The sequence below is a fragment of the Hyla sarda genome, chromosome 1, assembly GCF_029499605.1.
Source record: "Hyla sarda isolate aHylSar1 chromosome 1, aHylSar1.hap1, whole genome shotgun sequence".
Taxonomy (NCBI): Eukaryota; Metazoa; Chordata; class Amphibia; order Anura; family Hylidae; genus Hyla; species Hyla sarda.
In genome coordinates this window covers 609418013-609430532 of record NC_079189.1, presented here as the reverse complement: position 1 = coordinate 609430532, position 12520 = coordinate 609418013, and the positions used below count along the sequence as shown (strand labels likewise).

The window sequence follows — 12520 nt, the reverse complement described above, 5'->3', positions numbered from 1 at the left end:
CACAGCTCCCACCCTTTTTTGGGGTTTTCTTCGGTTCTCTGTCCGAGGGTGTGTTCAGTTGTATTTTTTCTTCTGGTTTTCGGACAGTTTGGGTCTTCTTTGACCTGTTGGTCCTCTCCTATTGCTCTGGAACTAAAACTGATGAGCTCAGGGCCTGGAGGCGAGTATATCCTGCTGGGAGGAGCCGACTTTTTTTTATTACCATAGTGTCACACCTCCTAGAGACAGCAGCATACACCCACGGTCTGTGTCCCCCAATGGATCCTCCGAGAGAGATTTTACGGTAAGTAAATAAAAAGTCTCCTTTTTATACAAAACATAACCCAGATCAATGCAGTACAATAGGATTGCTTTAAAGGGGTACTCCGGTGGAAAACTTATTTTTCTTAAATCAACTGGTGCCAGAAAGTTAAACAGATTTGGAAATTACTTCTATGAAAAAATCTTAATCCTTCCATTACTTATTAGCGGCTGTATACTTCAGAGGAAGTTCTTTTCTTTTTGGATTTCTTTTCTGTCACAACCACAGTGCTCTCTGCTGACACCTCTGTCCATTTTAGGAACTGTCCAGAGCAGCATATTTTTGCTATGGGGATTTTCTCCTGCTTTGGACAGTTCCTAAAATGGACAGAGGTGTCAGCAGAGAGCACTGTAGTCGTGACAGAAAAGAAAATAATTTCCTCTGTATTATTCAGCCGCTAATACGTACTAGAAGGATTAAGAATTTTATGAGAAGTAATTTACAAATCTGTTTAACTTTCTGGCATCAGTTGATTTAAAAAAAAAAAAAAAAAAAAAAAGTGTTCCACCGGAGTACCCCTTTAACCCCTTAAGGACCAAGGACGTACCGGTACGTCCTTGGTCCTGCTCTTCTGATATAACGCGGGGTTACACAGTAACCCCGCGTCATATCATGGGGGGCCCGGTGTCATAGTGAAGCCGGGACCCGCCTCTAATAGCGCGCAGCGCCGATCGCGGCTAAAAGTGAAAGTGAAAGTTCCCGGCTAGCTCAGTCGGGCTGTTCGGGATAGCCGCGGCTAATCGCGGCATCCCGAACAGCTTACAGGACAGCGGGAGGGCCCCTTCCTGCCTCCTCGCTGTCCGATCGCCGAATGACTGCTCAGTGCCTGAGATCCAGGCATGAGCAGTCATCCGGCAGAATCGTTGATCACTGGTTTCTTATGAGAAACCAGTGATCAACATAGAAGATCAGTGTGTGCAGTGTTATAGGTCACTATGGGACCTATAACACTGCAAAAAAAAAGTGAAAAAAAAAAGTGAATAAAGATCATTTAACTCCTCCCCTATTAAAAGTTTGAATCACCCCCCTTTTCCAATAAAAAAAAAAACAGTGTAAATAAAAATAAAAATAAACATATGTGGTATCACCGCGTGCGGAAATGTCCGAATTATAAAAATATATAATTAATTAAACCGCTCGGTCAATGGCGTGCGCGCAAAAAAATTCCAAAGTCCAAAATAGTGCATTTTTGGTCACTTTTTATATCATTTAAAAATGAATAAAAAGTGATCAATAAGACCTATCAATGCAAAAATGGTACCGTTAAAAACTTCAGATCACGGCGCAAAAAATGAGCGCTCACACCGCCCCATACACGGAAAAATAAAAAAGTTATAGGGGTCAGAAGATGACAATTTTAAACGTATTAATTTTCCTGCATGTAGTTATGATTTTTTCCAGAAGTCCGACAAAATCAAACCTATATAAGTAGGGTATCATTTTAATCGTATGGACCTACAGAATACATATCAGGTGTCATTTTTACCGAAAAATGTACTACGTAGAAACGGAAGCCCCCAAAAGTTACAAAACAGCGTTTTTTTTTTCAATTTTGTCGCACAATGATTTTTTTTCCCGCTTCACCATAGATTTTTGGGCAAAATGACTGACGTCATTACAAAGTAGAATTGGTGGCGCAAAAAATAAGCCATCATATGGATTTTTAGGTGTAAATTTGAAAGAGTTATGATTTTTTAAAGGCAAGGAGCAAAAAACGAAAATGCAAAAACGGAAAAACCTCCGGTCCTTAAGGGGTTAATGTGTATGAGCAATCTAATGATTCCTCCTAAAAGTCCCCTAAGGGGACTTATACAGTAAAGTGGAAAAAAGCTAAATAAAGGTTTAAAAAACATACATTAACCCCTTCCACATTAAAAGTAATAAAAAGAAAACAAACCCCAGTATTTCCTCCATCCTATACAACTGGTCGACTCTATCAGTCTATTGGGAAATAGTATGCCCCCTAGAGGCACTAGTGGTATCGGCCCGTAATCTGCTTTATCAGAGATAGGAGACCAGAAGATACTAATAAGTGGACAGAACCACCATATGTGCGAAAGAGGGCATTTATTTATTCATTTATTTATTTTTAACTAGTCCCATAAAAGACTTTCGCTCGGTATCAGGTGATCATGTCCGAGCCCCACAGATTCCTGATATGTTGTGGTCATGATTTAACTGCAGTGTGTAAAGAGTTAAACTGCCAGGATCTGAGGTTTTCCCCAATCCTGGCAGTTAACATAGGGCCCGGCTGTCACAAGGGGTTAAAGGGGTTGTGCGTTGCCCTGCAGTTCGGAGCTCCGCTCACAGCGTCCGGAAGTTCATTACTCCGAACGCTGTGTGCGGGCTTCCGGGTTCGCGGCTGCCCGGCCCCTTCGTGACGTCTCGCTCGCCCCCTCGTGACGTCACACCCGCCCCCTCTACCAAAGTCTATGTGAAGGGGGCGTGACAGCGGTCGCGCCCCCTTCCCATAGACTTTCGTTGAGGGGGCGGGCGAGACGTCACGAAGGGGCCGGGCGTGACGTCACGCCCGCTGACCGCGAACACGGAAGCCCGCACACAGCGTTCGGAATAATGAACTTCCGGACGCTGTGAGCGGAGCTTCGAACTGCAGGGCAGCGCACAACTCCTTTTAATTGTGGGTCCAAAAAATGGTGTTTGTCATTGAGTGCGATGCTTGTAATAAACGTATGTGGCTGCAGAAGTTGCCTAAAAAAGGAACCAGTCATGTGATTTTACTTTATATAACACACGGCTACTTGTTATATATAGTAAAATCTTCATCCTCCCCATCCCCGGAGGACGTTTCTGCCCACAAGGATGGTGAGAATATAAGGTAGGGAGCTATACTTACCTAGTCCTGGTCTTCTCAGCTGTAATCCCGCCCCCTCGGCATGATTGATAGTCCGTGTCTAAGCAGATGGAGCAGAGCAATGACGCGGGCCATGCCCATGCTGACAATTAATACCATGCATTATATATAGTAAAATTGCATGATTGTTCCCTTTAACCACTTAAATACTAAGGATGTACAGGTACACCCCTGAGTACTGGTGCTTAAGGACCAAGGTCCAGTTACCAGGGTTTAAAGCTCACGAGCTGCATGCTTAACCCCTTAAGGACCCTGGCTTTTTCCGTTTTTTGATTTTCAATTTTTCCTCCTTAACTTTAAAAAATCATAACTCTTAAAAATTTTCACCTAAAATTCTATATGATGGCTTATTTTTTGCGTCACTAATTCTACTTTGTAATGACATTAGTCATTTTACCCAAAAATCTACGGTGAAACGGGAAAAAAAATCAATGTGCGACAAAATTGATGAAAAAACACTATTAGTAAGTTTTGGGGGCTTCCATTTTTACGCAGTACATTTTTCAGCAAAAATGATACCTTATCTTTATTCTGTAGGTCCATACGGTTAAAATGATACCCTACTTGTATAGGTTTGAATTTGTATCACTTGAGAAAAAAATCATGAATACATGCAGGAAAATTTATACGTTTAAAATGGTAATCTTTTGACCCCTATAACTTTACTTTATTTTTCTGTGTTCAGGGTGCTACAAGGGCTCATTTTTTGCGCCGTCATCTGAAGTTTATAGCGGTACCATTTTTGTTCTGATCAGACTTTTTGATCACTTTTTATTCACTTTTTTGTGGTATAAAAAGTGATCAAAAATGCGCTGTTTTGGACTTTGGAATTTTTTTGCGCGTACGCCATTGAACGAGCGGTTTAAAAAGCAGTATATTTTTATAATTCGGACATTTCCCTACGCGGCGATACCACATATGTTTATTTTTATTATTATTTACATAATGTTTTTTTTATTCTTGGAAATGCCGGGTGATTCAAACTTTTATTAGGGGAAGGGATAATTGAAAGGGTTAATGATTTTTTTACACTTTTCTTATGCAATATTATAGCTCCTATAGGGGGGGCTATATCATTGCATTAACTGATCTTTTACACTGATTGATCCATCTCCATAGGAATGGATCAATCAGGGTTTTCGGCGATTGAATGCTCAAGTCTGGATCTCAGGCTTGAAGCATTCATTCGGCGATCGGACAGCACAGGAGAAGGTAAGAAGACCCCCTCCTGTGCTACAGCTGTTCGGGATGCCGCGATTATACCGCGGCGATCCCGAACAGCTCCCTGAGCTAACCGGCAACTTTCACTTTCGTTTTTAGCCGCGCTGCTCAGCTTTGAGCGCGCGGCTAAAGGGTTAATAGCGCGCGGCACAGCGATCAGTGCCGCACGCTATTAGAGACGGGTCCCGGCTTCACTATGACGCCGGGCCCGCCGCGATATGATGCGGGGTCACCATGTGACCCCGCGTTATATCGCAGGACCCAGGACGTACCCATACGTCCTGGGTCCTTAAGAGGTTAATACTCAGTGGGTCCTGGTTTCTATCAGCAGCCAGGACCTACAGTTAATGCCAGACATCGCCAATTGAGCCGAATCCCGGCATTAACCCTTTAGACGGCGTGATAAAAAATGTATTGCGGTGTCTAAAATGCGGATTAACGGACAGCGGAAGTTCCCTTACCTGCCTCCTCGCTGTCTGATTGGTGCTCTGAAGCTCTGGCCAGGCTTTGCAGGCTAGAGCAGCAGAGCACCGATAACACTGATCAATGCTGAGCCAAAGCTCAGTGAATGCAATCAAAAGATTACAAGGTATAGCTATAGGGACAAAAAAAAGTGTAAAAAAAAAAAAGTTAATGGAAGTGAAGTAACTCCTCCTAATAAAAGTTTGAATCCCCCCCCCCCTTTCAGATTTTTTTAAATAAAATAACATAATCAAAAATAAACATAACCATGGGGGGTATCGCTGCCTGTGTAAATGTCCAAACTATTAAAATGTAAGGTTAGTTAAACTGCATGATCGATGGCGTACACGTCAAAAAATATCAAAAGTCCAAAATTGCTAATTTTTTGTCACTTCATATTCCATAAATTTTTTTATAAAAAGCAATAAAAAAAAAACTACAGACCATGGTGCAAAAACTGAGCCCTCAAATAGCCCCGTATGCGGAAAGAAAAAAAAAGTTATAGGGGTCAGAAGATGACAATTTTATGCATATTAATTTTGGTGCATGTAGTTATAATTTTTTAAGTAGTAGTTAAGTAGTAAAATAAAATACTACATAAATTGGGTATCCCTGTAACCGAATGGACCTACAGAATTAAGATAAGGTGTCATTTTTACCAAAAAGTGCACTACATAGAAATGGAAGCCCCCAAAATTTACAAAATGGCGTTTATTTTTATTTGTTTCAATTTCTTCACACAAGAAATTGTTTTTTTTGTTTCGCCATAGATTTTGTTATGAAACGACTGATGTAATTACAAAATACAATTGATGACGCCAAAAAACACCCTGTAGGTACAAAGTTAAAAGCGTTATGATTTTTAGAAGGGGAGGAGGAAAGAATGTGCAAAAAACGAAAATTGGCCTGGTCCTTAAAGGGGTACTCCGCCCCCAGACATCTTATCCCATATCCAAAGGACAGGGGATAAGATGTCAGATCGCCGCAGTCCCGCTGCTGGGGAGCCCCGGGATCCCCGCTGCGGCACCCCGCTATCATTACAGCACAGAGCGAGTTTGCTCTGTGCGCAATGACGGGCGATACAGGGGACGGAGCAGCGTGACGTCATGGCTCCGCCCCTCGTGACATCACGGCCGTCCCCTTAATGCAAGTCTATGGCAGGGGGCGTGACAACCACCACGCCCCCTCCCATAGACTTGTATTGAAAGGGGCGGACCGTGACCTCACGAGGGGTGGAGCCGTGACGTAACGATGCTCCGGACCCTGTATTGCCCGTCTTTACGTGCAGAGCGAACTCGCTCTGCACTGTAATGATAGTGCGGTGCCGCAGCGGGGATCCCGGGGCTCCCCAGCAGTGGGACCGCGGCGATCTGACATCTTATCCCCTATCCTTTGGATAGGGGATAAGATGTCTAGGGGCGGAGTACCCCTTTAAGGGGTTAAGAACAAGAATTGTTGAACACCTCAATGACAAAAGTAGAGATGAGCGAGCCGAATCCGGCGAACCCAGATTCAAGCCGAACTCCTTAGCTTTTACCAGTTCGGCTTGAGAAAGCCTGTAAATAGTGCGAATACCGGTGAAAGCATGGATTTTGGCTGACGGAAGAAACAGGGCGGGCAGGGTTGGTGACATGATGTAGAAAAAACAGATCACATAATGACCCAGGTCTCTCATGTGATTGGCTGCTTTCATGTGTCAATCAGCACAAAGTCCAATAGGACACAGATAACAGGCCAGTGACGTCGCCCACAGTGTTTAGAGTGCTCGGAACTTGTGCAGAGAGGCAGACATAGGGACAGATAGTGGTTAGAAAGAGAGATACAGATTAGAAAGAGAGAGCTTGCGTGTGTGAACAGGATTCATTCTCCGTACAACAAAAATCCTATAGGGTCTCCTATACACCAAAACAGCATATAAGGGGACATCCTATTCACAGCCTCTGAAGGGCTCATCTTTTGCTACCACAAATCTACAGCTTTTTTCAGGCTCGTACCTGCATATGCCTGAATTGATGCCTAATATATGCCTATTGGGATTTGTGACTATAATAGTGTTCCTGAATCAGCTACAGTAGCCAGTGAGGTGCAGTGATCTGTTCTACCCACAAAGCCAATTCAAGTGGCACCTATATATGCCTAAAGGGCCTGTAAAGACAGTAGTGTATATAATAGATTTCCACAAACACCTTCAGTATTCATTGGGTTGTCATTTCTGCCACCCAAAAAGCGTGTTGATTAGTTACACATATCTAGCCTGTAGTGTTCATACAGGTCTGTTGCATATCATATTGTTCCGCAAGCACCTTCAGTATTCATTGTGCTGTCATCTCTGGCACGCAAAAGCGCGTTCCTCTGACATGTATCTGGCCTGTTAACACAGTTTTGTTGAATTTCATATTTTTCTGCAATTACATTTTTAATCTTTCTAGCTGTGTACACGCAAACTCGCATTATACTAAAAAGCCTGTGCATTCCAAACACATTAGGCTTTTAAAGCGACTGTATTTGTTTTTACTAAACTTGCCTTATATGTTGTTGTTGTAAGATAAAATCAGTTCAAAGCATAAGCATTGAAACTTAAAGTTTACAAGTAGGTTGATGAAAAATCACCCAAAAAAGATAAAACAATCCTTAAAAAAATGTCTGGTAAAGGAACTATCCATCCTAGAGGGTCTGTTTCCTCATCTGTCTTTGCTCCCCCCCCACCACCACGACCAATGCTACGCAGAAGGATAGCATTAACCACGAGTAGGAGTTTGGTCATGGTCAGCCTTTGGAGCGTGTTGCTGAGGTGGGGGAAGGGGCTGCAGTGGCCGAGCATAGCACTAGTGGGGACGGGTGGTAGTCGTGGCGAGGATTCTGGAAGGCATCATGGTGGATGGTCTGAACAGCTCAGCAGCAAGTGATGGTGATGCTTGTGCTGGGCCTGAAGGCTTGAGAAAAAAAATATTCTGGAAAAGGGGCACAGTCGGGTGTTGATGTACCTAGCTATTTACTGTATCCTGCCATGTGGAAATTCTTTATTATGTTACCAGATGCAGGAAAGCTGGCACGGTGCCATTTCTGCGGAGAGAAAGTGAGGCACACGCAGGGTCCAAATTTAGGAACGCTGGATACTACAAGTAACACCATTGCCCCATGACCCTACTTCCAGCCAGGCCTACACATACACAACCCATTATCCACAATAAAAGGGATTTTTGGCACCCTTGTAAAATTCCATGCCATCTTTTTCACTTGCTAGTCTAAGAACCTCTTGCTACACCAAAAAAAGGGATAATTTTTGGCACGCTGGGATAAAGCCAGAAATTTTCAAAAGTTCGCTCAACTCTACTGCAAACTAACAGGCCTGGCCTCTTCCATAGGCTGCACAATTTTGGGATTTTCCTCATCAGTCTTGTCTACTCATCTACGATCCTGTCAGTTATCTCATTGACTCCATGGCCTTCAGGCAACTAATGAGGTGTGCCCAGCCAAGGTGGCACATGCCTATTTTGCTCAGGGGCAGTAAGTGACCAAATAAAAGTTTAGCTCCATTTCTGTTGTCTCAGTGGGATTTTCCAGCAAGGCCTGGGCCGCCTGGGGCAAAATTCTAATCTATCGTCTCTGCTTTTGCAACCACCTGGTGGCCAGCCATTACTGCTGGCCAAAATCCAATTTGTTGCTTTTGCAACCACCCTGCGGCCAGCCAGGGCTGCTGGCCAAATTCAAATTTATAGCGGTGGCTTTTACAACAATCCTGCAGCCAGCCAGGGCTGCTGGCCAAAATGAGTACCTTGTTGCCATTATTTTGCTGAGACAACCGTACCCTGCATGCCACGGTTGATACGTGGAGTTGTTCTTACAGCCAAGGGCAATACATGTCCAAAGAATAGTTTTTCTCCTTTCATTGCTGCTACTTCAAGCCAGGCCTGTGCCGTCTGGCTGGGAGCAATTCTACAAATTTAGAGCGGTAGCTTTTGCAACCACCCTGCAGCCAGCCAGGGCTGCTAGCCAAAATGAAATCGACTTTTTGGCAAACCTGCTACTTCCAGCCAGACCCAATGGACTTTTGGCTCACCAGATTAGACCATTGGCCAGAACTTGCCCAGTTTGCCATGAGTATTCTGTCTTGTCCACCCTCTAGTGTTGCTTCGGGGAGAGTGTCCAGCGCAGCAGGCAGTGTGGTCACCCCTAACAAGATTGTCAGCCTGCAGCGTGGTAAAACTGACTTTTACTAAAATGCATCCGGCATGGATCAGTGAGGAGTTTAAACCTCCTGTGCCAGATGCCACTTATTAGGCAGTACTACCACCATCCCTGCTGGATGCTAGTGACATCAGTCCACCATCTCATACTGTACTCTAGTGACATCAGTCCGCCATCTCATGCTGTATGCTAGTGACATCAGTCCGCCATCTCGTGTTGTACTCTAGTGACATCAGTCTGCCACCTCGTGCTGTACACTATAAACATCTATCTTTCATCTCATGCTGTACGCTGTTAAGATCACTCAGCCACCACCTGCTGTATGAAGGATACTACTAGTAACACCAATCCACCATCACCCTACTTTCAGCCAGGTGTACACATACACAACCCATCATCCCCAGAAAAGGGATTATTTCTTTGGCTTTTCATACAAGAGCTATTTCTTCTTCAGTATTTACTATTTAAAAAAAACAATTCTGTTACTACTCCAAAAAAAGGGATAATTTTTGGCACACTGGGATAAAGCCACGGCATCTTCACATGCCTCCATGTGCATATTAACACTGGCAGGCATCTACCAACAACCATAGATACTTTATGTCGCTTTATTTTGGTGTGAATAAGCCTAAAAAAATGAGCGAGCTGGAATAATTACCATTGGTTACCGCATGTCAGTATAACTGATCCTTAAAAACATTTTAAAACTACTTGAATACATTCCTAACAGTGTTAGGATTAAGAGGTGTTGGGCAGTGTTATAAAAGTTTAGGGGCTTATTTCATTGCCGGTTTGAGTCGAACTGAACCAAACCAAACTCACGATTTCCGAGATGTTTGGCGAGTCCGGCGAACCAAACTTTCAAAAGTTCGCTCAACTCTAGACATAAGGAACAAACATAATGGAGAAATTTATCAAAACCTGTGCAGAGGAAAAGTTGCCCATAGCAACCAATCAGATCTCTTCTTTAATTTTTAACAAGGCCTCTGCAAAAGGAAAGGAGCAATCTGATTGGTTTCTATGGTGTCCTGATGTCACATTCTGGGATCATTCTAGATGGAACTTTCTGATGTTTTACAAATAAAGATATGAAAGATTTTTAGGTTATTACTTAGAAATAATCCAATCTGTTTTCTTCTTGGCAGATGACTGTACCAGAAGATCAGAGGAGAATCTTATATCTTCAGATTATAAAGCAGATGATGATATCACACAAGATACATATGAAGAACATTCCATTATCCCAGATACACCCTCAGCCCTTCACAGCCAAGATCTCTCATCTCATCCTGTTATACAAGTCCAACCTAAAGATTCATCTCAGTCTGTTAAACAAAATAAAAGCCACAGAAGGGTTGGACATCAAAAAGCTAATACAGAGACAAAACAATTTTTATGTACAGAATGTGGGAAATGTTTTCCTTATAAATCACATCTTGTTAGACATCAAATTACACACACAGGGGAAAAGCCATTCCCATGTTCCGAATGTGGAAAATGTTTTACTTTAAAATCAAACCTTATTGCCCATCAAAAAGTTCACATAGGAGAAAAGCCATTTTTGTGTTCAGAATGTGGGAAATGTTTTACTTATAAATCAGAACTCGTTTTACATCAAAGAATTCACACAGGGGAGAAGCCATTTTCATGCTCAGAATGTGGAAAAAGTTTTACTTTAAAATTTATACTTATTACACATCAAAAGCTTCACATAGGAGAAAAGCCATTTTCATGTTCAGAATGTGGAAAATGTTTTACTCACAAATCAGATCTTGTTAAACATCAAAGAATTCACACAGGCGAGAAGCCGTTTTCATGTTCAGAATGTGGTAAATGTTTTACACAGAAAACACAACTCATTAAAACATCAAAGAACTCACACAGGAAAAAAACCATTTTCATGCCCAGAATGTGGGAAAAGTTTTACTGAAAAGGCTAATCTTGTTGATCATCTACGAATTCACACAGGGGAGAAGCCATTTTTATGCCAAGAATGTGGAAAATGTTTTACTAAGAAATCAGGTCTTATTACACATCTAAAAGTTCACACAGGAGTGAAGCAATTTTCGTGTTCAGAATGTGGGAAATGTTTTGCTCATAAATCATATCTTGTTCAACATCAAAGAATTCACACAGGAGAGAAGCCATTTTCATGCTCAGAATGTGGGAAATGTTTTACTGGGAAGACTAGTCTTGTTGATCATCAACAAATTCACACAACTCTTGTTTCACATTAAGGAATTCAGACATGAGGGAAGCCATTTTCATGTTTAGAATGTGGGAAATGTTTTACTCAGAAATCCAAGTTTGTTCTACATCAAAAAGCTCACCTATTGGACATCAAAAAGTTCCAACAAGAGAGAAGCCATTTTCATGATCATAATATGAAATTTTTTATACCCGGAAACCAAGTCTTGTTGTACATAAGAGAAATCACAGAGGAGAGAAGCAATTTTTATTCCTAAATTGTGGGAAATTGGAAAGAAAAACTTATTAAAAAGTTCACACAGGAGAGAAGCCAATTTAGAGCACTAAGTGATGTTTGAAAAATACAGGTGAAACTTGAAAAATTTGAATATTGTGCAAAAGTTCATTTCTTTCATTAATGCAACTTAAAAGATGAAACTAATATATGAGAGACTCATTACATGCAAAGCAAGATAGTTCAAGCAGTGATTTGTCATAATTGTGATGATTATGGCTTACAGCTCATGAAAACCCCAAATCCCCAATATATGATTTGGGGAGCCATGTCATCTGCTGGTGTTGGTCCACTGTGCTTCATTAAAGGGGTATTCCGGCACTTAGACATCTTATCCCCTATCCAAAGGATAGGGGATAAGATGCCTGATCGCAGGGGTCCCGCCGCTGGGGACCCCCGTGATCTTGCACACCGCACCACGTTTAAAATCAGTCCCCGGAGCATGTTCACTCTGGGTCTGATTACTGTCGATCACAGAGCCGGAGCGTTGTGACGTCAAGGCTCCGCCCCATGTGATGTTACGCTCCTTCCCCCTCAAGCTGTCACGCCCCCACCCATAGGCTTGCATTCAGGGGGCGGAGCGTGACGTCACAACGCTCCGGCCCTGTGATCGACAGTAATCAGACCCGGAGCTAACACGCTCCGGGTTCTGATTTTAAACGGGGTGCGGCGTGCAAGATCACGGGGTTCCCAGTGGCGGGACCCCCGCGATCAGGCATCTTACCCCCTATCCTTTGGATAGGGGATAAGATGTCTAAGCGCTGGAGTACCCCTTTAAAGGGGTACTCCGGCCCTAGACATCTTATCCCCTATCCAAAGGGTGGGGGATAAGAGGTCTGATTGTGGGGATCCCGCCGCTAAGGTCCCCGCAATCTCCGTGCTGCACCTGGGGTTCTTTTAGAGCATCGGGTTCAGCGCCAGAGGCTCGTGATGTAACGGCCACGCCCTGCTTGTGACATCATGGCCATGCCCCCTCAATGCAAGTCTATGGGAG

At 43.0% G+C, this 12520-nt stretch overlaps 1 protein-coding gene across 1 annotated transcript in view; it reads left to right on the top strand.

Annotated features, from left to right (window-relative positions):
* Nucleotides 1–11863, top strand: part of LOC130300286 (uncharacterized) — a 101150-nt gene extending 89287 nt beyond the window's left edge. Inside the window, 2 exon segments of the mRNA XM_056551534.1 lie at nucleotides 10190–10902; nucleotides 10904–11863. Of these exon segments, the coding sequence (XP_056407509.1) occupies nucleotides 10190–10902; nucleotides 10904–11281 (1091 nt within the window). The 3' untranslated portion in view covers nucleotides 11282–11863.
* Nucleotides 11864–12520: the final 657 nt, after the last annotated feature.